Source organism: Ambystoma mexicanum, chromosome 3q, assembly GCF_040938575.1.
Source record: "Ambystoma mexicanum isolate Mex_15411 chromosome 3q, UKY_AmexF1_1, whole genome shotgun sequence".
Taxonomy (NCBI): domain Eukaryota; kingdom Metazoa; phylum Chordata; class Amphibia; order Caudata; family Ambystomatidae; genus Ambystoma; species Ambystoma mexicanum.
In genome coordinates, this window is record NC_090926.1 from 575,187,473 (window position 1) to 575,214,407 (window position 26,935).

Consider the following 26,935-nt stretch of genomic DNA (forward strand, 5'->3'; position numbering starts at 1 on the left):
CACAACGTGTATTTACAGCTATATAGTATCCTGGCAAAGTAAAGGACTGTAGTTCCACTTCAGTTGGCTACCTTTTGTGTACACGTGGCTGAAATGTCTGCCTTCTCTTTAGCCACAAAGACTAGTAAAATCTATTGTAGGAAAGCGGAACGGCCGGCAGAAGGCCGACTTCTAATTTAGTTAAAGACGCACATACAGTGCTGGTCATTGGGCCGGCTCTCAGCGGATCCGAGATCTGGCACCAGTTGTGTAGCCGGATCTCGGGATCCGGCCAGAGTCAGCCGCCCAAGCCCATGAACTGCGCTGGAAAACTTGAACAAAGAAAAAACACACACGCGACGGATGCATTGCCTTTTACTGAGGCTTTGACACTGGTGTTTAATGCACAAAGTTGTACATGTAGCGAGCATTGTGCATTAAACACCAGCGCCAAAGCCTGCGGTAAAAGGAATCAGTTGTACATGTAGCGAGCATTGTGCATTACACACCAGCGCCAAAGCCTGCGGTAAAAGGAATCAGTTGTACATGTAGCGAGCATTGTGCATTAAACACCAGCGCCAAAGCCTGCGGTGAAAGGAATCAGTTGTACATGTAGCGAGCATTGTGCATTAAACACCAGTGCCAAAGCCTGCGGTAAAAGGAATCAGTTGTACATGTAGCGAGCATTGTGCATTAAACACCAGCGCCAAAGCCGGCGGTAAAAGGAATCAGTTGTACATGTAGCGAGCATTGTGCATTAAACACCAGCGCCAAAGCCTGCGGTAAAAGGAATCAGTTGTACATGTAGCGAGCATTGTGCATTAAACACCAGCGCCAAAGCCTGCGGTAAAAGGAATCAGTTGTACATGTAGCGAGCATTGTGCATTAAACACCAGTGCCAAAGCCGGCGGTAAAAGGAATCAGTTGTACATGTAGCGAGCATTGTGCATTACACACCAGTGCCAAAGCCTGCGGTAAAAGGCAATGCTGCCGTCGCGGGTGCTTCTTTTTCCTCTTTTCTTTTTTTTTTTTTTTTTTTTTTTTTAAAAGTATTCCAGCATTGCTGGATGTTCACTACGACCCCACCCCTCTAGACCACGCCCCCAGCTGCCGCAAAGAGCGCTTTCATTGCACATTGTATGTAAATCGGGAATGTGAAGAAGACCAATTACTGGAATGGAAAAAAGGCAGATAATATATTTACTAGAAAACGTAAAAACCAAAAAGGCATTGAACATCTACAGAGAGAAAAACGAACTGGCAGCTGGGAGCCATTGGACTCCACTGGGTAGCTTAGATTAGCATGGAAAACTTCCAACTCCCTTCTACATGGAGCTACATTTGGCACGGACATGAGACGACTGGTGGCATACACAAATAAGCATGGATGGGCAGGCAGGCGGGTGGCTAGATGGGCAGACTGGCGAGCAGATGGATGGAGGGAGGGAAGGATCGAAGGATGGAAAATAGATGGGCAATTGGGCAAACCGATCTAGAGGGAAACAGACGGGTAGATGGGCAGAGAGAGGAGGCAGAAAGAGAGGGGGGCCACACAGTCAAGCATACAAACAGGAAGTGTTATGGCAACTACTGATTAAAAAGTTCAAGCCTGCAAACGTGATGAATGGCAAAGACTAAGGTGCACACACTCCATCCAAATTAAGTATTTCAGTAGTCCCTTACACTATAAATTCCTTTTCTTGGCACTGAGCAACACAACAAATTAAACCCTCACACACTACAGCACTACTTCACAGCACTAGGTTTAGATATTTGGCGGCAAGTCTTGTGAAATAGTGGTGTAATAGGAGTTAATTTCATTTGTAGAATGAAGGACTTTGTGTTGGTGACATTCTTCATTTGGGCTGTATTTTTAACTTTTATTTTGACATTCCCAATGTGGAAGGGTGGGGGGGGGGTGTGTGTGTGTGTGTGTGTGTGTGTAAAAATAATGGGTAAAACCACAATGTAATACAAAAAACATACAATATGAAAGCACAGTATATCAGTACACTCTTTCTCCTTGTACTTAGAGCTCTGGGGCTTAGTACAACGAGAAAGAGTGATTTATACATCCACGTTGTTGTAATCCAGTGTACTGATATGCTGTGGTTTCACATTGTATAATTTTGTATACATTTTTGTATTATATTGTGGTTTTATCCATTATCTTTTATGACATGATTATATTGTGTGAACGTTTAAAATACAATTGGATATATTCTATATATGTTTAAAAGCTTTGTCTTGTTAGTGGCCCACATTATGTTTTGGACCGACTCCAGGTCTTTGAGATAAGACTTTGTGAGACGCACTTTATCACCTTCCTTTTGTTTATTGTTGATTACCCACGTGGGGCCGCGATTCCCCCACCGTGGGGTTAGCCGTTGTGAGATTAGTCGAATATGTCCATATTCACTTTAAGATCATGTTCTGCCATCTTGCATATTTAAACCTGCACAATTTACAATTTGTGTTACTAGCTGTCACTGTGGAGCAAGACTTGTCTTATGTACAAGTGTGCAAGACCACTAGAACTAGAGGCCCATGCGGAAAGGGCTCATGTGTGATCTACACGGCTGTGCTACCACTGCTAATTGGAGGTCCCTATGCAGCATCATTATATTTTAATGCAGTGAACTTGCCATGTTATGCTTATTTATTCACATTCCAAATGGGCTGTTGAAAGGAAGAATTATGGTCCATTACCATCTGCGATGTCCCAAGCAACATCAGTTGTCATGGTGGGTGGGGATGGCGACGGTTCATTGATAACTAGTACTGGCGAATGTTGGTGTGTTTTTTTTATGTTGCAGCCTTAACATCCCTGCAAGTTTTCTTTTTTTAGTAGCTTTCATAGATTTGTATAACTGAAAGTTATTCTTAACTTTATTTGAGTACCTTGTGTTCGAGGATATAAATATATTTCGGATCTTAGGGTATGGATAGTGCACAGGTACGCGCCTGTTTGACGCCCCCTATTCCAATTCGCAAAACAAGATGTAATACGCTGCACCAAGCACTAGATGGCGGCACATGCAGAGCATGCCTTTCTTTGCAGCTACAAGCCACACACTTACTGGTATGTCTGACATGGGTGTGTGTGTTCCCGTGCACACAATTAGTGTAGCTACCACAACACTAGAAAAAAAAGAAAATATACATGACTTTTCGCATATGAAAATAAGAAATAGTTTTCCTATGTTATTCTGAACATGCATATGACATTTTAGAAAATGTTGCAAGCCACTGACCTGGCTATATCTGAACCCTCGAGCCAGATTTTGTGAACTTTCATACACTATTTTGCGAAAGAAAATTATGTAAAAAAAAAGTTGGGTTTCAGTAGCCCCTAAAAAACACGCTTTCGAGGTGCATGTCTTGAGATTGTCGTTATCACTTTTCGCTCGTACTGTGCCCTTTATCTGGGGCAATCCATGACACTTTCAAAAATTGAACCTGCCGGACTCCAGATGTTCACTTATCAAAATCCAAACATGGAGATTGGTACATGCGCAGTTAGAGTGTACATGCAATTTTAATGGCGTCTGCACACACGTAAGCATCAACAATGTCGAGTGGGTAACAGCTGAACACAAGTAGCGCACATGTTTGCAAGTGACTCATTCACATGCTCCCACACCTTCTCCAACAACACCACCAGCATAAGACGCATATGATTCTATGGCAGACATGGCTATGACACGTGTGAACATACACTTAAGAACACGTTACAAAGCATGCAAGCCGTGAATCATTCTCCACCTGCACCTTCCTGGGAAGACGCACCACCTAGGCTTGAGTCATACCCTCTCTACTAACATCAAATAGTCGCCTAGCAATGCCACGAGCCACAAATAAGTGCATTAGGGACTCGTAACAAGTAAAAAAGTGGCAAAAATTCCGTTACCCTGTCTTTTTTTGGCGACACCTTTTACCTCGAGCATTGTGCTGGAGGTTAATTGTCCACCAAAGGGCAGAAATCGGTGGATCTACTGCGCGGATTGAGCGCTCACGGTCAATCTGCCGAAAATCCCCATGGAGTCACATTGTCTCCACTAATAGGAATTGACACTGCTATACCACCACTTGTAATCGTGTGGTAAGCCCCGCAGGGCTGAGTAGCAGACTCAGGAAATGGTGGCGTTAATGTGCTGTCAAACGCGTAACGAGGCCCATAGTAGGGCCGCCCAGCGTGCACATATTCTATACTGACGCATGAAATCCAAAGAAATGAGCACGTAGGAAGGCCATAACTAATCCTCCCAATCTAATGAATACCAATGCGCTTGTAGTAGAGCCACAAGTCCTATACATGAGTGGTAATGGCGCACTTCAGTCAGAGTGAACATAAGCACAGACCACTTGCTCCTAATATCCAACATGCACATAACAGACAAATGCATACCCACTTGTGGACGTTTTCAATCTAAAAGTAACCCTGACAATAACCTACGTAGGAGATGCTGCTTTGAGAATCCCTTGGGAAACCTGGGATAAACTAGACGCAAGGTTTTGGAGGAGAGTTCTTAGAATGCCAAACTCAGTCCCAATAGGCGTGATCCGCTATGAATTGGGTCTATACTCTGTGCATGTAAACGCAGTCTGGAAAGCATGGTCTACATATCTAAGAAATGGGGCAAACCCCAAACATAGGGACTTGATCCTATGCTTGAGACTTAACATCTTAAGAACGAAGCAAATTTTAATGAAATATGGGCTGGTAAGCGACAACATATGCCGTCTATGTAATCGGGATGAAGAATCGCCAGGGCACCTAATCTTGTTCTGCAAGGAATTAAAAATGAAAAGAACAAAATTGCTACATAAGGTGCTAAATCCATCTTGCGACCAGGATTCGAATCTATGGTGGGCAGCTGTGTATGACGACCCAAATCCGAAGACAATTAGAGCACTGGGCATCTTCCTAGAAAGGCTGCTAAAGAGAGTCTCCGGTGTAGATGAAGAGTTACAAAGGTAATCACTGCTAAAACGAACATGCAATCTCTTCTTTTTTTTATATATCCAAGCCCATAGCAAGTTTGACTTAATGTATCGATGAGAATATCAAATGGAAAATCAAATAGAACGAAGACACTGGAATTTGTAATTTGCCATGTGAGTTCTCACAAGACGTGCTTGGTTTGGCCATGTTTTTAGGGTGGGAAATTCAAAGCAAAAGTTTGTATTTATTTACACTAAATACTTACAAATAAATAAAATGCATACTGCACATACTTTTAGTAAGCACAGATCGCACGAGTCGAGCATGCATTATGCATGTAACACATGCACATTTAAAACAAAAAATAAAAAGAGAAATCGTTGAAAAAAGATTTTCTTAAAAAGCAAAGGCTTCTACGTTCAAAAGGTGAACCCTGCAAACTGTGGAAATACCAACACTGAGGCACAGATGCTCATCACAACAGTACCACATGTCAGCTGTACTAACCAATGTTAAGGTATCATCTATCACACCAAATGAAGCAATTCTCAAATACAAATAAAGTCCATTAACCCCCTGCACCCCCACTACACCACTACTTGACGACAATTTTCCGTTAAATATTGGTAGCACTCCTCCATGCTGTAGTCAAATGGAGTCTTGCAAAGTAGGGATGTCGAATGAGTTGAGATTTAATTCGTAGTCGAGAATATTTGACTTTACATTTTGTTGCCCTTGGAATAAGTGTTTGCACTTCAAAGTTGGCATTCACAAAGTTTGTAGGCTTTGCTTTTTTATAGTTAGTTGCCTTAACTCTTAAAAAGGTTGGTTGTGTGTGTGTATATTAATATAATTCTGAGCTGAGGCATGTGAAGCTCCTTAGATTCACATACTTTGCATAGGCCGCCATCTAGTGGTTGATGCAGAGTTTTACATATTGTCTTTGTTTTCTAATGTATATATATATATAAAGCTGAAATGACACAATGTTGCCTCTGTAACATATATGGAAACATTTTTTGCATTGGGTTTTCCTTGGACCTAAAAAAAGAACTATACTTTTCTGGGTGATTATTTTGAAATTGACTGCTTATATTTACACCTGTGCAGTACGACCAGATTAACATAATCCGTGTCAACCGCCTCCACCTCCCCCCAACTGCTAGCACATCAAAGAGAAGGCCAGAACAAACAAATCTTCCATTATGTCTGGAATATGGCTTTAACCCTCTTCCCACCTCCACGCTGCCTCGGGTTGACATGGCCAGCACTGGCCCGCAAGTCTGAGCCACGGCGAGGGCCTTTACCGGCCATGTTCGACGGCCGACGCTGGGTTGAAAGCCGTTCGTTCCCCAAGGTTTATCCAGGGTGCGAATGGTTTAATTTCTTTCTTCCCTCGGGAGATTGGCTGTGGGTGTGAGGGGAGAGATGGCTGCCGCCTTAGGGAAAAGGGGCTTAGTCCATTTTCCATTTCTATGTTGGTGTCTGGGAATGGGAGGAGCGCCGGGATTGGAGCACAAAGCTCCAGTCTGACAGGTAAGTGGGGAGGGAGGGAGTGGGTAGTGTTTGTTTTGAGGTTGTTGGGGTGGCAACAGGGAGAGGCGCCCCATTGCCGCCCCGCATAAAAAAACAAAAAGATGGCGCCAACCAGGGAAGGGCCTCAGGTGGCTGGAAACAGCAGGCGGAGAATGTGCATTGTCGCCCTCTGTTCCAGCCACCTGATTGGCTGAGCACCCTTCCTAGTGCGAATGGCCATTAATCATCTGCACATATCTGCCTTTTACACTGCTAGCACATGTGAGAAAAAGAGAATACACAAATGTAACGTAACCATACGTCAGGAATGACCTTCCGTCGGCTACACATTCTCCATCTCTGCCACTGTTCGCACACCAAAGAGAAGGACAGCACATGCAGACATAACATAGCCTAAATTACCATTTGGTGTCATCCGTGATAGATTGATAGGCGTAATGATGCCAGCAGACATGTACATATACAAAGACAGACCGGGGCAGTCTTTCTGCCAATTGGTGCAATATGATGCTTAACACATTGGGCTAGTCCTAACCTTTAGGCTGAGAACTGCAGGCTCATACTTTATCAAGGGAAACACACAATGACGAGCCTCGGCATGCCACAGAACAATCTAGGTGTGGTTTAAGGTGACATGTGCCCACTTGGCAGATTTGCTCTGGGTCCAGAGCAAGGTGGGTACAGAGTCGGGCAGTCCGCAGTATGGGGGCAGACGGGCAGCTGTATAGGCCAAACAGTTAAACAATTTATATGCCGACCTCGCGACATAGTTGCACTGCATTTTACTGCTGTAAGTGTGGTGTGGGTATAGGGAGTAAAATAAGGGTTGCATGAGGTGGTGGGGTTGCAAAGGGTTGTATGGTGGGCTAACACCCCGTATCCCCAAATAAAAAAACACAGCATTAAAATGCAGTGAGATATCCCAGGCGGCCAACTGTACCATAGCCCTGACCGCTTGAGACGGGAACAGACGCAGGAAGAGCGGCACAGGTACAGACCAGTACAAATAAACAGGCAGATGGATAAATACTGACCGCAGAGACCAGACTAAATCTCGGTAAGTGGACCGTTTGAGGTCAAATGCGAGAGACCAGATACCCGAGCCCAGACCACTACAGAGAGACACACAGATCAGTAATCGGTGCACTTGGAATAAACCTACCTGCATAAAATATGCTCAAGCTATAAGTAAGCGTAGAATATGCATGCATATACATGGGTCCAGAAAGTACCGTCGGAATCTGCCTGCATAAACCATAGGCAATATGTACATACAATACCCTCTGAATATGCATACGCACAAATCTGATCTAAAAGAATAAGTATAGTCCACACCCTCCCACACAGACCCACAGACCTTAGTCCCCCCCCACCCCCCACCGCCATTCAAAACATGACCTATATATTTGGAAACGCAACGGGTCAACGCATGCGAACACATCTTATAAAAAGGTATGTTGAGTAGCAGCACTGATGACCTACATACATGCACACATGTATGAGCCCTCGGGAAACTCCTTATACATGTTTATATTTAGGCGCTCTCAAACACATCACAGTAGCGGTATGTAGTTAGCAAGATGATATGTTGTTGCTTATTTCTTTATAACCTAGAACCTTTGCTTCTTTTAATCTCTAGATAACGTATATGGAGGACTCAGAATGTGTGGGGTTAAGAGTTGACATTTGGGAGAAAGGCACATAAAGCCCACCATAAAAATGCTGTTTCTCATTCATAGCTGAGAATCATTTGGCATTTCGTAACTCATTCATGGCTTAAGTCATTCCACTAGCAAAGAGGTGGAGAAACTAAAGGTTTCATTGGTAGAGCCAAGTCGGGGGGGATCTGGGTTCACTCTCCCAAGACCCATATGAGGCTCCTTGCCTCCCTACCGCACAACACAAAAGCTATCTATACCTTACACCCTGTCTGCCCCCCACACCATAACAACCTCACTTTGTTTTTTAAAGCAAGTAAGCACCACTTCATCGAAAAAAAGAGGGGTTGAGCTGGTCCCACAAACCGATGCAGCGGCATGCAGGCCAGACACAGTTGAGATTTTAGCGTTTTTAAAACCCTGAGATGGTTATTCAACGATCATCAAGCAACTGTGGAGATGATATCGAGTAACCCTTTTCACTGCGCCTACTGTCTGCCTGCATTCACGATCTATTATATTAAAGTGCCATCTAGTGGTTCTTAAAATAATGCCTGTGCGTTATGTTTGTACGGTGTTTTCCTGTCCTTTCCCTCACCCAGCATTCATACTACCAACACCACGCTTGCAAATAGCTCTTTACGGGGGATACTCCCAGAAGGTGTTTCCCAATTCTACCCCTGAAGCCTCCAGTAGTCCTTCCCTTTTATCTGTTTAGTTAACTCTTAACTAGACATGTTTATAAAAATAAAATTCCATCCTGAAAATCTTCATTATTATATGCACTTAGATATTCAAATCTCCATTCGATGTTTAGCCTCGTTATTTAAGAAATTCGTTATTATAATTGCAATTTCTATTAATGACTAATTTTTTCCAGCAACGTAATCACCGGTCACCGCCAGCCACAGATCCCACCAACTATCACTCAATCTGCTGATCTACCTTTCCATAGTTATACATCGGTCTCATTTACCCTGTTTTTCTTACCCATCACACTCCGGTGTCCCTCATATGCACCACATCCTCGATGCCCCTAACTTACAATTAACCCTCAGACTTCCGTTCCCCTTTTGCACCATCTCTTAACCCGTAACTCTTACTTGCTCCCCCTTCAATTGCCCTCATTGCTCAGTCACCATTTCCTTGTTGCTCACCACCTTCTCTTGCCCTGGCTCACCTATAGACAGTAGACCACCTTCATTTGCTATTCGGCTTCTGCCAGACATGGCCAGAGTTGTGGTCAGAGTCTTGATGGTAAATATGTGGCTGTGGATTCTGCTCTCGGACAGTGCGGAGCAAAAGACGCAGAGGGCTATTAGCTTTTATTGTGCTCCCAGGAGACACGTTCTTGGAAGGTTGGCTGCATATTTCAGTTCATGGAAGCAGAGAACTGTTGGAGGAGTCCGTCTGGGATGTAGTAATGGAGAAAGAGTTACAGCGACCTATCGTATTTGTGTTTTCAAGGATGGTGGAGTATGTGTGTCTATGTGTGTGTTTGTGTCTGGTTTGTGTGATTCTGGTGAAGTGTTTCAGTGCATTTAATACTGTGTACAGTATATGTGGAAGGATGCTGTGTTCATGAAACTGTGTCCATTGTAAGGGTGTAGAAGTATTAGACGGACCAGGAGGTGGTATGGTTTTAGTTACACACTTTTCTTTTTTTTATAAACCATAAAATCTATCCTGTACTCTGTGGGTTTTCCCCATCTCCACATAAAACTGAGGATTTGTCAGAATGTCTGTCAAATAATATTCAGCATCCTTGTCCAAAACCTTACTTCTATCCCTTACACTTGAACCTTATAATGCTAAATAAAGTAAAGCCTCCCACCAGGAGAATGACTCACTTCTCCTGGTACTGTGTGTAGTTAAAGATCCCAACAGAATGTCTCCCTTCTCCTGACACAGTTCAAACACAAAAGATCTTCAACCAGGAGAATGCCTCCCTTCTGGTGTATATGGTTGTATCACAGTGTCCAAACACTTTGGCCCAGGTGGAAAGACTCCCTTCCACTGCCTTTCGACATATAGCTTGTAATGTTCTTAACTCCAGCCTGCTCTGAAATTCTATTGGCATCTGTTTCTAGGCTCTTACAGTGTCCTGACTCAGTTTCAGCGACGTCCCTCTGGTCACTGAATTGGGGAACGTTTTCCGTATGGTGTATTGCACTTTGCTTTGGGTTCCTGGCCCTTATCCAGTTTTTAGTGGTCTTTCAGTGGTCTTCCCATGACTACTGGGTTGAGGACGTTCTCCTCTGTTGCTTCTTTCATTTATTTTAGGGTCCCCGACCGTTCTCCGGTGGTTAGTGGTTTTGCTGTGTCCACTGAGACAAGGAAGTATTCCTCAGATCCACTCTGTATTCATTATACGGTCCCCGAGCCTTCACTGGTGGTCGGTGGTTTCTCTCTCCCCACTGAGACGAAGTACTCCTCAAATGCACTTTATATTTGTTAAGGGTCCCTGACCCTCCCTGGCCCACTTCCAGGCCTGCTAAGTTGATGGCTGAAAGCGGAGTCCCCTTGAATCTTCCCTTGTCCCCACCAATTTGCCCGTGCCTCCCATCACCTGTTCGGAGCTGCTTGCACATGGCTGGTTCTACCAGGACTGAGTCTCTTCCTGGCTTCCCGTGGTATTTGATGGCTTCAGTTGTTTCACAGCATTTCTGCGTCTGCCGGCTTCCTGCAATCTCAGAGTTGTTGTCGGACTGAACGGTCCACCCCCTTCGAGAGGTAATGCCACTGCCTCGCCTTCTTCCACTGGTCCTTGTCTCTGTGGCCATCGGGCCTGCTGGAGACGCTCTCTGCTTCCCGCTCATGTCCTCCAGTCTCTGGTCTTTGCTGCTCCTCGCCTCTCGCTTCTCTGGGGCTGACTTGCCCAGTTGGGCTTGACAGTTTGTATAGTCCTTTGTCTCTTATACTTTGTTTCCAGCCCCTCCCTGGCTGAACGTCCTTTGTTTGACATTTGCATCTTTATGCCTCCTGAGGACCACCTCGTAACAGTACTTGTATGACCAGTACTTTTGACATCTTCTTTGATCTTCCTCGTCTTTTCTACTTGGGCTGTACTGAAGGTATTACAATAGTGCATATGTTTATCCACAAGAAAGGGGTTTGTGATGGAAGGGGGTCTAGAGAAAGTTGGGGTGTGCTGTCAACTGAGGGCCTATACCCTAGGTGGTCGTACTTGTCCCCAGGTGGGGAGTTCCTCCCTGTGAGGTCCTCCCACATTAAACCACCACTAGGGGGGCTATTTGGTAGCAGCCCCACCTCCCTAGCCTTATGGGAAGGGACTTCACCCTGGGTAGAAGTGACGACACCTAGGGAATCGTCACACTATGTATGTGAATATGTTGTTGATTGTATGCTTGTCGTTGGATGGTCAGATAAACGTTCTGGGCGAGACAAAAAGCGTGATGGGTCTTTAGAGTTGGGTGGTAATGGTCAAATCAGCGATCAGCCTAATTCAGGAGTTGATCAAATACCATAGGCAGGACTCCGTGCGGATGCCGGCAGCAGTATATTAGGCAGAATTTTAGCTGAACATCTCCATATTTTTACCTTTTTGTAAATGTACAGAAGGGAAGTGCATGCGCTTCCTTTCAATACAGTGAAAAAAAGTCCTTAGGGGTGAAAAGTTGAGTATCTCTGCCTCCTCCTCCTCACTGTACCAATGTAATGCATAAAAGGGTCAGAACTGACCTTTTTGGGCATATACGTCTATGCTAATACTCTACCTAACCCATTTCCACCTTCACATTGTTAAAAGAAAGAAACCACCATTTTTACGTGGCAACTGGCAGAGGTGGTATTTCTAAAATGCCTCCAGCGGCATTCAAAAGATACCACTTCCGCTGATGGTAAACTCTAAATTGACGGATTGTCAGAAATACCACTGGTGGAGGTGGTAGCCTTCTCCAGCTGTATTTCATAAAGAAAATTCTGACCAACACTGAATGGCACCCCTTAGTTTGTAGTCTACTAAGAACGAAACCCTGAATGTTATATTTCTGTGTGTGTTTTTTCAACTGTGTCCAAAGGTGAGTTCCACCAACAATCCAGCATCCATGTTTATAAGCACCATTTAGTAACTTTCCGTGTGTGCTATTCAGGGTTTTAGTAAAGTCTTTTTGTAATTAGCTCAACCCTTGATCAAGAAATTCACCAGAGCATAGGGAATCATTCTTATGAAACGGAGAGTGAACTCTAATACGATATGGATCCTTACTTCCTTGTCAAGTAGGAGTCCAAGTAAACTGCTGAGGATTGTGACTGACATATGGCGTGTACGTGGCATTGGCACTGACGTTTGCATACAGGGTCACATAATCTGTCATTCAAATGCATACATTGCAGCTGGGCTATATGAGCATGTCACTTTGCCTAGGCTCTTCTCCCTCTCACTCACCCACTGCGTAAGCCCAGGCACATCTGCAACATTGCTGAAATCAAGACCTGTTTCTCACCCTATCAAAACAGAAACTGGGGAGGCCTTACAGTACTAGGTTCCTTCGAGGCCGACTGGATTCAGAAGGATTTGACCTTTTTACATAGTTTTATATTTTTGTTTGACATGCTGCAGCTATAGCCCAGGGAGAAATAGCCCAGGCAGTCCAGGGAGGAATTGACGCCTTAGCGGGCCGCCCCTCTGTAACTTGTATGAGAGTGGTACATTTTACACTGGCATTTGCACCACGACAGACCTTTCTCCCATGCATATGTTCATAACTTGAATGCATCTGGTCCAGTGTTCAAAGAAGTCTACAGGCTTCTCTTCCTCTGTTTTTGAGTGACTTTATATTCGTGTTCCTTTAAGGAGCATGTAAATAAACTTGAAACACCTTAACCAGAGGTAAGACAATGTGTGTCCAGATGTACATGAGTCTATTTCTGTTCAATCTCCCGATAAAGGGGTCGTTGTGCCTTCAAAAGCTTGTGCATTCTCCTCGTTGCTAGCCAAATCAAGATGCACATTTATTTTCCTTTCAACAACTGGTGGTCCATCTGGCCGAAACAGTTGTGTGCGTGCGTTTGTGCCCACGCACATGTCAATAGCCAATACTGTGTGCGTTTGCTTGGATCACTTTATATATTAATAGTTTGGGGGACTCGAGGGTAAAGAAGAACACTTCATTTGTATGTGGCCGAGTCCCCGGACTGGGCGGCCTCGCTGCATGGGCTGTCGTCGCATGAAACCTCGCCGTGCGTGATTGTGAAATCCATGTTGTGCAGCACTCGGCTACACTTCCTGCATGTGGCTGCCCATTTGCCTGGCTCGTCTGCCCTCACAACCTTTCATGCGTCTCTGTTTGTATGATTCCCTCGCCTAAGGCCTCCTACTCCATGTGTCTGTGTGTTGCTCCCAGTTTGTGTCCCTTTTCCTGGGTACTTGTGAGTCTGCCGCTACTCATCCCCACGCCTGTGACCTCCCTCTTGATTCTTATTCTCCCCTTCCTAGTACCTCTCCTTACTCGCTCTCTCTTCTTTCCTTCTTTACCCTTTCTCCCCCTGCAGACCCAGACTGTAATGGGTGTGGTGGCCGAGCAATCGGAGCAGGGGTGAGGGGGGAGTCTGCTCGGCGGATGTAACATGCGAGCACAGGTGAGTGACACGAGCACCTCGTCCGAACCTTTCCAGCGGTGGTCGGCCTGTTCTTCCAGTGTATAAAACATGTCAAGCGAGCTGTGACTAGAACCCACAGGAACATCAGTCCTAAGGTTGGTGTCTTCCAAACTGGTCAAATGTCCCCACTGAGTAAAATCGCCTGTGTGCTACGAGCAGCGTCCTGAGTACTTGGAACTACGCAAGGTAACTTAGGGCATCAAGACCGTCTAGAAGGCACGCTTAGGGAGGGAACCTTAAATAAGAGACTATTCTGAAACACTAGGCTTACCGTGGGACTTGTTGAGACATTTGATTTGCAGAGGGTTGCTTTCACAGCCACCCCTGTCACTGTTCACTGGACAGGAGCCACCAGCTTGGATTCTGCATCCAATGTCCAGTGACTCTCTGCAAAGGAAAGCCATGAACAAGCCAGCCAAGTACATGCGCAGCAAGACCAGGACCGGCACATGGAATCTGGGCTGGACAGAGAGATGTGAACTGATTTGCAACCGTCAAAGCAAGAGCTAGCAGAGGTACACACTGATCAGACTTGTAAGCATGTGATCCCCGCCCCCCATACGCGCATTGCAGATGCTGGATGCCCAATACTTGCCTAGTGGTGCTTACGTGGCGCTCCTGGCCTGCTAGCACAATGCCACAGTATTGGGGAAACTGTTGAGAATGCAACACTCAGACACAAAAGCTAGCAGTAGAGGGAAGTCTGCAGAGGAAAAGTAGAATACTAAACGGGCATGTTTCCAGTTCTTTAAAACCAGTCCCTGCCTCATGGTGCCCCAGAGCTGACAGGTTGAGTTTATTTTACTTGGAAAATGGATATACAAATTGGATGTCCCACAAAAGTATAATCAATCTTACTAGGGCGTCCTTCTCCCAGACCTTTATCACAGGCAGCAGTAACATCACAGGTAGGATTCACGACTGGTTGAAGGCCAGCACCAGTTGTGCCAGAGGAAGGTTTCAGAAATGGGTAGGTTGGCTGGTATCCCGGCAGGGGGAGACCGTGTTCAGGGGCAGTGAGAACTGGCCGGCTGCTACACCAGAACGCAGTAACGTTGAGTGCTGGCAGGCCGCCACACCAGCTCTACCAGGAATTGGGTGTGCTGACAGACCCACACACCACAGTCATAATTTAAGAGCCATGTAGCTTGACGTTGGCGTGGAGAGCACCACTATAGTCCCAGAAACAAGCATCATTTGAGTTACCACACGGAGGGTGGTGGGGTGCCTACTGGGAGAAGCATAGAAACCCCACCTGCAGCAGCCTTGCAGAATGGATTCCTCACAATGGATAATTGCAAAAACGAATACTGTTCTCATGTGTGTGAAGTTGCTCAAAGATTCTGCAATGTGGTAAGGCATTTAATTTATATGTGTATTTATTTTATTGTTGGGGTATTTATTGAACATGGACCTAGCTTTGGCAAGCAATGGGGTGCTCTTCAAGTCATAGGGGCGGGGACATGGTGAGGCAAGCATAGGTATAAAGCAGCAGGGAGTTGACCATGGCAGAGGTGGCTTTTTGCCAGCAAGGCATCAACGAGCAACCAGGGGAAGGAACCGGGGGAGCTGATCACCCAGTCTCGGATTTGGTGGGGAGTGAACCTAGGTATAAGGGAGGAGCCATTCTTTGAAGGAGGAGGGGTCTTAAGCTCCTGTTTGAAATGTACAATGTTTGAAGGACAGGGATGTCAATTCTGATTAAAAAAAAAATGACTTGACTTACAATAAAACACTTACAGAAGGTGTAGGCATTCCCACAAAGGGTGCCTCTACAATAGAACAAAGATGACAAGTAGTGAGCAGGTTTGAGGATGTAAACAAGTTGGGCATATTTCATGGTCAAGACAAACAGAAAAAATATAGATAAATATATAGATAAGAAAGCAGGTGACTAACAAAGGTAATATTAACCTAAGTGGGGAAAGTGCTACAAACTAAAGAGGTGTACTATATAAATATACAAAACTACATTTAGTGTTGGGGGCAGGTAGAGAGGATGGGGAGACGCAGGGGGAGCTCCATCTTTAGCAAGCAAGTGAAGTTTAAGCAGAGCTTTGAACAGATCCACAGGGGCTGGCTTTGATTGGTATGGGCAGTGGGTTCTGGTTGAGTGGAGCGAGGCGAGTAGACCTACAAAGCGGAAGCAAGAGGAGGTACAGGGAGGGTTTGGGACAGTGAGGTTGAGTGCAGAGGAGGATCAGAGGGAATAAAATGGTGAGTAAACCTAGTGTCAGTCAGACCGGTTCTCAGGAGCAAGTTCATTGATAGCTTTGTAGGCTCGGAGAAGGAACTTCAAAAGGGGGCGGTTGTGCATTGGGAGCCCACCAGCATGTTGTCGGTGGGTAGAGGTACGGGAGGATCTGGGTAGTTTGCAGAGAGTGCAGGGAGCAAAGTCAAGAGGGGGAAAGAAGTAGAGAGGAAGGCCAAGTTTGCGAAGCACAATCGTGGAGATTAGTTTTTTAGTTTTTTTTAAGTGGTTTGTAAGGAAAGTACACATTTACTAAATGTTGACGTTCATACAGGCTGCAGAGGCAGTGTTGGTAATGAATTGTTACAGTCAGAGGTCGCTATAAAAGAGGGCCCCAAGATTTTGAGGCTTAGGCGAGAGAGCAAGAAGGTAAGGCAGGAGAGGGAATGGTAGAGATGACATTGGAAGTCGGAAGAAAGTGGTCTTCCATTTTTAAAGAGTTCATCATGAAGCAGCAGAGAGCCATCCAGTGACAAATTGCAGTGAGACAGTCAGTAATCTGTTCCGAGATGGCTGGGGTGAAGGAGGGAAACAAGAAAATATGAGTGTCCTCAGCAAAAGGTGATAGTGAAAGCCAAAGGACGATATACATTGTGCTATGGCAGGGATATGGAGGGTGAAGAGCATAGGTCCATGGAGTGATCCTTGGGCGACACCGACAGAGAGAGGGTTGGGGTCAGAGTTTTGTGCGTTCTGAAAGATTTTTAAGGATAGATCTTCCAAGTAGGAGGCTATCTACTCGAGGGCCAATTTGCAAAACCCAAGGTCCTGGCGACTGAGGATGAAAGGAGATTTGTCGACAGTCTCAAATGCGGGAGTGAGGTCCAAAAGGATGAGTATGAAAGTGGTGAGCATTAGAGAGAAAGTTGAAGACCTGCATGTGTGCAGTCTTGCTGGAATATTTACTGCGAAAGCCAGATTGAAGTGAATCGCAAAGGTTATTATCCTCAAGGTACTTGGTGTTTCGGTTCAAGACCACCTGCTGGCGGACATTTGAATAATAGGGAAAGCAAGAAACTGGACGATAGTTTGCTGGGACATTTGGGTCAGAAGAGGGTTTCTTCAATATAGGGAAGAGTTGCAGATTTGAAGGAGGTAGGGAAGAGTCCAGCAGGAGAGATGGGTTAAAAAGCTCAAAGAGATGAAAGTGATTGAAACTAAGTCTTTGACCATTTCTGCATCAAAAGGGTTAATGGGAGGGCAAGATGGGTTGGCACCCACCGAAAGGATGGGTGCTCATTCAATAGGAAAGGTTGGGGAGAAGAGGTCAAGAGTAGAAGTAGTAGAGGGAGAGGTGGTGGGCAGAAAGGAGGGGTTACGGATGGAGAGCAAGTAGGGCTGTTAGATTTTAGAGGAAATGTAGTGAGCAAAGTAATTGGCAGAAAAGGAGAATGCTATGGATATTGGATTAGGAGGTGTGAACAAAGATTGGTGGGTAGATGAACATTTGCAGGGGTTATTTCGAAGGGAAGAGATTAGGTTTGTGAAGTCGAAGGATTTGACATTCCATTGCAGATATGAGGGCAGCAAGGACATTTTTGTAGGCTAGGTCTAGGGTGGAGTCTGTAATTTGCTCCGACGTTGTAGTTCAGTGAGCATGCTTGCTTAGAGAGTCTGAATTTCAGATGTGATCCAAGGCTGGGGACAGGAAGGTGTGAATGTGTGAGCAGGTTAGTGATGGTCCAATTGAGTCATAAGTGCTTAATGAAAATCAGAAACGGCATGGTGAATGGATGAAGCATGAATAGGGGAGAGAGACACTAGAGAGGTACATGCATCACCATGGTAAGTGGCAAGAGTCCTACTGAATTTCCTCTTAGGCATTGAAAAAGGGAGAGCAGGAGTGGAAGGGGCGAAGTGATAAAGTTAACAATGGAGTGATCAGATCGAAAGGAGTCAATGGAGTAGTCGGAGGAGTAGAGTGAATTTAAGACAAAGACGATGTCGAGAGCTCCTATCAGAGTGTGTTGGCTGGTCGTGGATGGAGTAGACAGAGTGGTCAGATAGGAGGAAGTTAATTTTAAGGCAGGTGGTTGTAGATGGTTGAACAGTGTCTGGTAATGTATGCATCAAAAGGATTCATGTACCACTGTTCCAGTGCAGTATCCAAAGAGAAGATCCAGTCTGAGACACTGCTTGATCCTGTACTACTGTTACTGTAAAAGAATGTTCCTGGTTGTTAAGAAAGGGCACACTCTGTTGTGAAGTGCAGCAAAGCTCTGCAGATGTATGTTTTCTGAAGATTATCTATCGAAAAGGTAGGGGCGCTCGCAAGGGCCAAAGAAGATGGTGGTACATGATGAAAAGGGTTATGTAGAAGCTCTGTCCTGCAGGTTGAGCATCTTTCTTGTGAAAGGCTTCTGTTACAAGTACCTTTGTGCAGTCTGCTTTATCCTTGGATCCCTGTGTAATCCAGCTGCAGGCCCTTGTCGCCCTGATGCGGTATTCTGTGAGATGGTCAATTTCTCTTTTTTCTGCTTTTCTCACCCACTGCTGCTGCAGGTCCCTCCAAGCCACCAGGGTGTAGTAGGCTCTGGGTTCACATTCAGCTTGGTACTGATACAGAACTGTGAATCTTCCATCACAGAAAGTTTGCAGATGGCACAGACGTCACTCAGAGTCTTGGAGACGGTTCAAGGGTTTTTCTTTTTCTATGTGGGGCCTAGGGCTGTACCCCTTTCCACCTCTCATATTTTATGACCATCCTCCCTAACTCAGCCATTCATAACACTGGTTAGTGCTACCAAATGTTGACCCCTAATGTCTAATCACTTTCTTATTCTACAGGTGGTTCACCATGTGCCGGCTATCTAAACTCACCCAGGGGGTTCCTAACTGACCCTACTCCAGTCAAGGGTTAGGGCCTCATTACAAGTATGCCGGCCTGTAATTAACGTGCCAGTTATTCCGTTTATTGGCACTTTTCCAGACTGGTATGCTCTGTTTGGTGGTGGGGTGGCCGAAATTACCTCCAGCTTTTAGCTGGAGGTAATTCTGGCACCCCACTATCCAAAACTGGCATTATTACCAGTGCTGGTAACACAGGCAACTCCCCTCATGGACTCTTATCGGACGCCATGGAATGGGGAGTAACTGCCCTTACTGGCATTTGGAATCTGCTGGTAATTGCCGGTAACAGTAATTCCATTTGGTGGTATCCCGCCAGATTAACCGGCAGGATACCACCAAACATATAATGCAGCCCCTAGTATTCCAATGTGGAATTTTGATAGTGCCTTACACTTACTCAAACAGGTTCAAGCTGTTCACTCACACCCATGCTCACCTCTTCTCTCCTACTATTTCACCTTATTCCTCCCACCAATCCTCTGTCCCTCTAATGTTTCACTCTTCCTAGTTGTCGCCTCCACCCTTTGATGTTACTTTTCATCCCACTCCACTACTCCTCCTCCCCACTACTACTCCCCTGCTTCGCACTACTACTCCGTCTCCACACTACTACATCCCTCCTTCACACTACTTATTCTCTTCTCCCATGACTCTCCTCCTCCTGCCGCTACCACTCTCCTCCTCTCACTCTCATGACTTCTCCCATGACAACTCTCCTCCCACAAACCACTTAAGCACCCTCATTCACTCCTCACACTAACCGCTCTGCTCACTTGTGACACAAACTCGCGCTACAGAACTACTTCTGCTCTTAAGCCAATACCTCACCTGCTCCATGAATCTCCCCCACAAGCCGCTGCTCCCTTCTTCCTGCTTCCCGTCTCCTTCTTTAATCTCTCTAGCCCTGTGAGGATTGGTCACCTCTCCCTGGCCGATCTGCCCCCATCGCCCCCACCAAGGGCATTTATGTGCGAGGGGGAAATTTGAAAGGGCTGCTAAGCTCCACCCACTTACTCCAATCAGGCTTACCGCGTACCAAAGATGGCAGCATACATTGTCCAGTGTTCCTGCTCATGTTTCAGGTCCTCCTTTGGTTGGGCTCCCCGGTACTTCCCTATCTTGGGAGGGTGGCTTGTGTTCCCTTAGTGTTCCCTACGTGGTTTCACCAGCTCTCTAGTGGCTCCGTGAGATCTTCTAGACTGCCGCGCCGGGCCATGGCTTCTCTAGCTCTGGGTCGCTTAGTGCCAGTGTATCCAGCCTTAGTCGGTGGCTGGTCGTTGGGTCTCACAGGTTAGCTCTGGGTCGCTTAGTGCCAGTGTATCCAGCCTTTGTCGGTGGCTGGTTGTTGGGTCTCACAGGTTAGCTCTGGGTCGCTTAGTGCCAGTGTATCCAGCCTTTGTCGGTGGCTGGTCGTTGGGTCTCACAGGTTAGCTCTGGGTCGCTTAGTGCCAGTGTATCCAGCCTTAGTCGGTGGCTGGCCGTTGGGTCTCTCTCGTCCTTTCACTGGCTTCATCCCTTTGATGGTGCTGCCTTCTTTGTTGGAGATTAGGTTTTGGTTTTGGGTGCAGGCATTTCGAAGATAGAAAGACACTGGCGTGTATCTAATAAAGGAGGCACGGCTGGAGACAAGGATCTGCATACAAACGCGCTATCACAATGTGCGGGCAGAAGTTGGGGCCCTCTGTGCTGACCTACCCTCAGGACTAGGGCATTTTCTGGATTTATCCCTTCTGTTCCAACCACCTGAGAAAGAGGATTCCCAACCCCCTTCGGCAAGACTAGCTGACTGGCCATGTCACAGTAATCAAGATGGTGTCGCCCCTTGGCCTAGGCCTTATAAAATGACTTCTGGCAGCGTGTGCCTAGCTAATGCAAAACCGGGATAGAAAGGGGACTGGTTTTCTTCATTGGTCAATGGCGTGTTTGTGATGTCTCCTAAAGGCCAATCCCCAGGAGCACTCGCACAGAGTTTGGGGAGTTATGGGTTAAGAAGGGGAAAGCTGCCAGTCACATTCCTTGTCTTCCCTTATCAAACCAGAGTGATGTCACACATCACATTTCAGCGATGGGTCAGGGTTGGCACACCAAGAGGCACTGCTGTCATGGAGCAGAGCTCAGACGAGCACATTTGATGTAAAATGTCTGCGTGTGAAGGAAATCATTCGACACACACCATTCTTCCAGCCTATCTACATTATCTCTCATTTTGCCATTTATCGTCTAATGCAAAATTATATGTAGTATTTTTTATTTAATGAAGAAAGTGAGGTGTTGATTCAGGGGTGTCTCGTCAGGTGCTTCTGTGACATTGAACGTACAGTGCACCGCATGTCGGTATCATCTTTAGATACTTTTTCGTTGCCACATTCGAGCTGGGATTTTAATTGACTTGACTGATACGTTTTACCCTTATTCACAATCTTACGGTTCCATATGTATTTGAAAAAGTCAACAGGCATTGAAAATATTCCTGGTCTTTGCCAGGTGGGCTTAAAATCAAAAGGTTTTTCCTTGCTGCCTAAGGCATGGGGTATGGTGGATCAATCAAGCTTGAAGGCATTCAAGGAGAATGGGTATTCAGAGTGTATGCCATGATTTCAAATAGGACAGAAACTACATCTGAGTCGTGACTGACTGGGAGAAGTTATTTTGGAGAATTTTACTCGAAGAGCTAAATAGTCTGTGCTTGAGGTGAAGATCTCACAGTCACCTGTTGCACATGATGTCAAAGGATTCTGCATAATCCTTGGGCCAAAAGCTTCACAAGCGTATTTCAACACCACCAGCTTTGAAAGACTCCCTTATAACTAGGTCAGGCCGTCAACACCATTGGCCCCATATGTGTTTCACCCTCAACAACACGTGCCTAGACAAAGAAAAAAAGTACCCTCAAGAATTAAAGCTGGAAATGGAAAACGACCCTACACAAAATCACACTGCATCAAAGCGGCTCGGCCTGAGGGTGTTGGACCCTACTGTATTTGGGAGAGGTTTCGACATTCAACATGTCTGGTGAATGCTATGAGATTAATTACAATGGTTCTCATCTATTGAGAAAGTGACATCCAGGCTGCTGCTTGCCACAGAGGAGGCAAGACCTGCCAAACATCTGAGATACCCGTGATTCAGCCGCAGCATCTCTCTCATTAGCATTTGCAAGCCCCCACTTTCTGTAGATGATGAGCCACTCTCTCATTATGCTTCGGCAAATGTGTCGGGTGGGTTACAGTAGAATCACTGTGTGGAAACCAATAACCATAACCAGCAGTGACTTGGAGCATCCACTGGTGTGATACCAAGGGCTACAGATGCCGATAGTATTCCCAAGGTGGAGACGCGCATAGAAACTGTTTGCTTGAGACTTCAGGTCCTACTGAAGCAGCATTCACATTCTTGCCACACACTTCTTAACAATGGCAACTTGTGCATTTATCAACAATGTCCTTCAGGTTGGTTGCACCAAACTACTGAGCAGCACCATGAGCCTTTTGCCTTTAAATGGCCATCAAAAGGTAGATTGTGTAATACTCACTACCTTCAAGTAGCACAAAAGCATAATTGTCACAGTACGATCAAGAGCACTGAGGAAATTAGAACTTCTAGGAACTGTTCCATCAGAAGATAAACAAAATGTAGCAAACAAGCTATTATAGAAGAGAACAAAGAATGCAGCGCCTGCATCAAGGCAGTGCTGGATGCAGCAGACATAGTTCTGAGGTTCAGAAGAAATGCCCTCCTCCACATCTCCATCTTCAGAGTAGAGGAGCAGGTGCAAGCAGTAAACCAGCCTTTCAATGGTAAGACATTGTTGAGCAAGTCTCTGACCAGTATACAATGGACACAATGCTGAAGGACAATGAAACGGCACAGGCAATGTGGAGTTTCCGAACATGCCGCCTTTCTGTAAAACCAGTTCAACAAAAAGAGGACTGTCTGTCCTTTCAGGGGTATGGTGAGCCATACGTCACACAGCAGAGGGGGACTACAGAACCCATCTCACAGGAGCCAGGGACACTTGGTTCAGTGCTACACAATCGGAAAACAGACTTGGGTTTCCTTCCAGGAAATGTAAAAGAAATTAAACGACAAAGAAGGGTGCGGATACAGTGCCAGGTTTACTGTGTAACAAGGAAACGTTGTAGTTTGACAAACAACCCTGGAGCAATACTGCCCACCACTCCCAGTATGAAAGCACATAGTCCCAAATAAGTTTACTTGAGGGGTGCAGACATTGACTGAGGGGTCAACAGTGAAGACTAGCAGTGCATCTTGTAAGGTTGCGGAGACAGAAGGCTGACAAGAGTTGTGAATTGGTTGGCATTAACTTTTATTTAAAGTGATAAAAGACAAAGAAAACCCTACCTTGCCCTAATTCTAAGAGGGGTTTCCCTGCCGCAACCAAACCTAAAGACTGTCAGGATGTCAGTTAAAAGAGAAAATTGTTCACCGTCCTGTGTTCTACCTAGATCTTTCCCTTGCACTCAATATTAAACTAAAGAAGCAATGAGTCTTCTTAGTTGAAAGGTTGAACTTTAGCCACAGCTATAACTGGGAACTTCATCTGAGAGTATAAGTCCCTTCCCAAGGTTTCAGTTCCTTTTCCAAAGTAATGTTCTGATTCAAGTAAAACGAAGTTCCGAAGTGCATAAACAAAACCCCAAAGATCCACGGTAGTACAATTCACAAGTTCAAAATAATGCAACGTTCAACTCAAATGATGCCACCAAGAGAATGACTCCCTTCTCTTGGCTCGTCTTATTTTGACAAAAATAGCAGGGGGTGAGGTGGGGGCAATGCCTCCCTTTCCTTGGTTTTCCCTTCCGTTTCTTGTATGCGAAGAGGATGCCTCCTTCCTCTTTGTTTTTGTCACAATGTCCAATACCAGGGGCAATGACTCTCCTCCTCTGGCCCTTCTCAGATTACTCACAGGGCCAGAGGATGCCTCCCGCCTCTTGACTTTGGTCACAATGTTCGACACCAGGGGGAATGACTCACCTCCCCTGGCCTTTCTTAGGTTTCTCACAGGGCAAGAGAATGCCTCCCTCCTCTTGACTATGCACAAACATATTAATTGTGTACCTGTTTCTCCAATCTATCAGGTACTGTGACTATGAAGATTACTTTACTGATAATCTCCATATGGGTGCAAGTCCCAGACTCGCTTTTCTCAAACTTGCAGTGTTTGTAAGTAAGGCCCACAGCCTACCTGTTTCACTAATCCGCTGTGTACTGTGACTGTGAAGTTGACTGTGAGAGTAATCCTCATATGGGTTTATGACCCCCAAGATCATCTGCGTACACTTTTCACAATGCCAGGCGCTGATCACATTTTACATAATCTTCCAAGCTTTCTACCCGGTTCAGGATGCTACCAGGTATGTCTCTTCGTGGGTCCCAGACCCCTTTTATGAGTGTATGCCAGCATTACTTTTTTTCCTCTCCCCAGCCTTTCTGTTTCCCAGGTGTCCAGCCGACAACCCACATACCTTGTGTTCTGGTACAAGCGGGTTCCGTTCTCATCAGACTTTCACGGTCGTGCTCGAGTCTCTCACAACAGCAGATGGCTTTTTGCTTCTGGGGATTCTCTGTCCACCTCCGCTTCAGCGGTTGCAGGAGCAATCTCTCTTGCTTTCCTGCAGTGTCCCGACACCGTGTGGTACGCTGGTCTGCCAGTACCCCATATTGGGGTTCTTCTCGGGAGCGACGTCTCATTCTCAGTCTTGATTTGCCCTGCTTCTCGTTTCCGTCTCATAGACTGCACTCCAGTTCTTGAGGGAGGGTCGAACTCCCTGTTTGAATTTCCCTCTTCTATTTCAGTCACATCTTGACCAATAGGTGATCGTAAAAGACTAGAATGCTTAGTATGGTTTGCAGCGGTATTCTTCATGCTTCCGCTGCTTCTTCGTTACAGTACTGAGCTTGAGGATCACTAAGAAATCAGTGGGTCACTCCTTCTTCTCAGTGCTTCCTATCGGGTTGGCATAGCAAAAGCATATATGAACTCTAGGGATCTACTTACTGTCAGGTATGTGTGCCTGTATGTGCATGCATTGGAATTAGTAATTGGTCAGGTGTTGTTGAAAGAGCCATGTTTTGAGAGATGTGCAAATTTGGAGAATTGTAGGGGCATTCCGAGCTGAGACAGGAATAGAGTTCCAGAGGGTGGGTGTATGACAAGAGAAGGATTGTTCATGGGTCCTCTTTACGGACAAGTTGTGATTCAAGCCGGTTGGACGATTTGCTGTGCTGGGTGCTTGTGCCACCAGATATGTGCCGCTGAGCCGCCAGACACGGTTGTGTGCTACTTGTGACTGCTGTACAGAAGATACATGTGGTCTTGAACAGTATCCTGGCTTGGAGTGGAAGCCAATGTAGTTCGCGTAGGATTGGGGTAATTCGGTCAAATTTCTGTGCTCCTGTAATAAGATGTACTGCAGCATGGTGGACTGCTTTTAGGGGAGCCACATGAGCAGCTGGGAACCCTATCAGGAGAGCATTTCCCCATCGATGTGCGAGACCACAAGGGCCTGCAGTATGGCTCTGCAGTCCTGCGGTCAGTTGAAGGGTTTGTTTTTTCAAAGGGTAGAAATTCTGCACCAGACTATTTGGGCATTTTTGGCTATGTTTCTGCAAGGACACATTGCGGTCAATGGTGAAGCCGAAGGATTTTGCGGAGTCTGAGAGCTGTGGATCAAATTCTTCTAGACGCATATCATTGAGCCATTGTTGAACAAGTTGTTTCTTAGCGGGTGAACCGATGAGGACGAATTCAGTCTTGGATGGGCTTAGTTTGAGGTAGACAGTCGACATTCACGACTGGATAATGGCTAGGTAATCGCAGAGACGAATGATGTCCTACACGCTATTAACTCTCATCTTCAACTGAGTATTGTCTGCATATTGGTCGATGGCTATATTGGGATCTTTGAAGAGAGTGCCCAGAGGCTCCATGTAAAGGTTAAAAAAAGACTGGTGAGAGAATGGAGCCTTTGGGGACTTCGTAGGAGACCTGGGGTTGGTTAGAATGCACAAGTTAATCTGGACAGCTTGGTGTCTGTCTGTGATGTAGGAAGTAAATCAATTCAGGACAGTGCCAGAGAATCCCATCCCGTCAGCAAGGAGGGAGAGAAGAATGCGGTGATCAATGGTGTCAAATACAGCCGAGAGCTCAAGGAGGATGAGGAGGCTTGAGTCGTCCCTTTTCCTTTATTTTGAGAGCATCATACACCACCTGGGTAGTGGCTTTCTGGATGCTACACTTCGGGCGGAACCCTGACTGATATTGAAATAACCTGCACCTCCTAAATGACTAAGTATTGAGAGAAAAGTGTGAAATTTAGTGTGGAATAAGATATCCTTAAGAGAAGGGGATGCTGTTGGTTCAGAGGAAAATCTCTCTGCAGCAGATAGCCACCTTTCTCTCTTAGGGAAGTAGTGAGATCGCTAGTTATGATAGCAACATTCGTACTGCATGGTCCAAGTACCTGCCCAGAGGGGAATGGCTGGCTAGCCAGTGGTCAAAGACTGAGATGGACTGGATAAATCTGGTTGTGGTGGTGTAGTCTCAAACATCAAAATGGAACAAAACACTTCAACCATTAACACTGGTGCATCCGTGATGTGATGGATTGTACACACGGATAGAGCGGTTAGACTGGGAAATTGAAGTTGGGGGCGTTGCAATGAAATGTTTTGGAATGACACAAGCTAGCGCTGCAGTCCTTTCAACTGAGCTGAGCCGGTTCTTCAAATCAGGACGGTGAACACAAAAATGATCCTATTTTAGTTAGCACAGGCTAAGCCCAGTGGAGTGTCTGAGCACTGCACAGGCATAAAGGTGAATAAGCGTGTGTTAGTACAAAAATGCTGTCTTCGTATAAATCGGGTTAATCACAAAAGAACATGACATTTGCATGACACATACACATATTTGAATATTGAGAGGCAACATTTCGTAGCTTCTTCCAACCATATTGATTTCCCCGTTAAAATGCAGGATGCGTAATGAAGCGTTCCGTAGCACCTGACGAGATGGTAAGTAGAATGTAGCGATACATGTTAACGTTGCATGACGTCATCAAACCGAATAGGCAA

At 45.7% G+C, this 26,935-nt stretch overlaps 1 protein-coding gene across 5 annotated transcripts in view; it reads left to right on the forward strand.

Moving 5' to 3' along the window:
- The window catches only part of TCF20 (transcription factor 20), a 363,716-nt gene that overhangs the window by 331,046 nt on the left and 5,735 nt on the right, over positions 1–26,935 (forward strand). For 4 of the 5 annotated variants that reach the window (XM_069654349.1, XM_069654352.1, XM_069654350.1 and 1 more), the window contains one exon: positions 13,633–13,719. The exons of the other annotated variant lie outside the window; for it this stretch is intronic. In XM_069654349.1, the coding sequence (XP_069510450.1) occupies positions 13,633–13,680 (48 nt within the window). In that variant the 3' untranslated portion in view covers positions 13,681–13,719. The remainder of the gene's footprint in view (positions 1–13,632; positions 13,720–26,935) is intronic. 5 annotated transcript variants of the gene reach the window in all.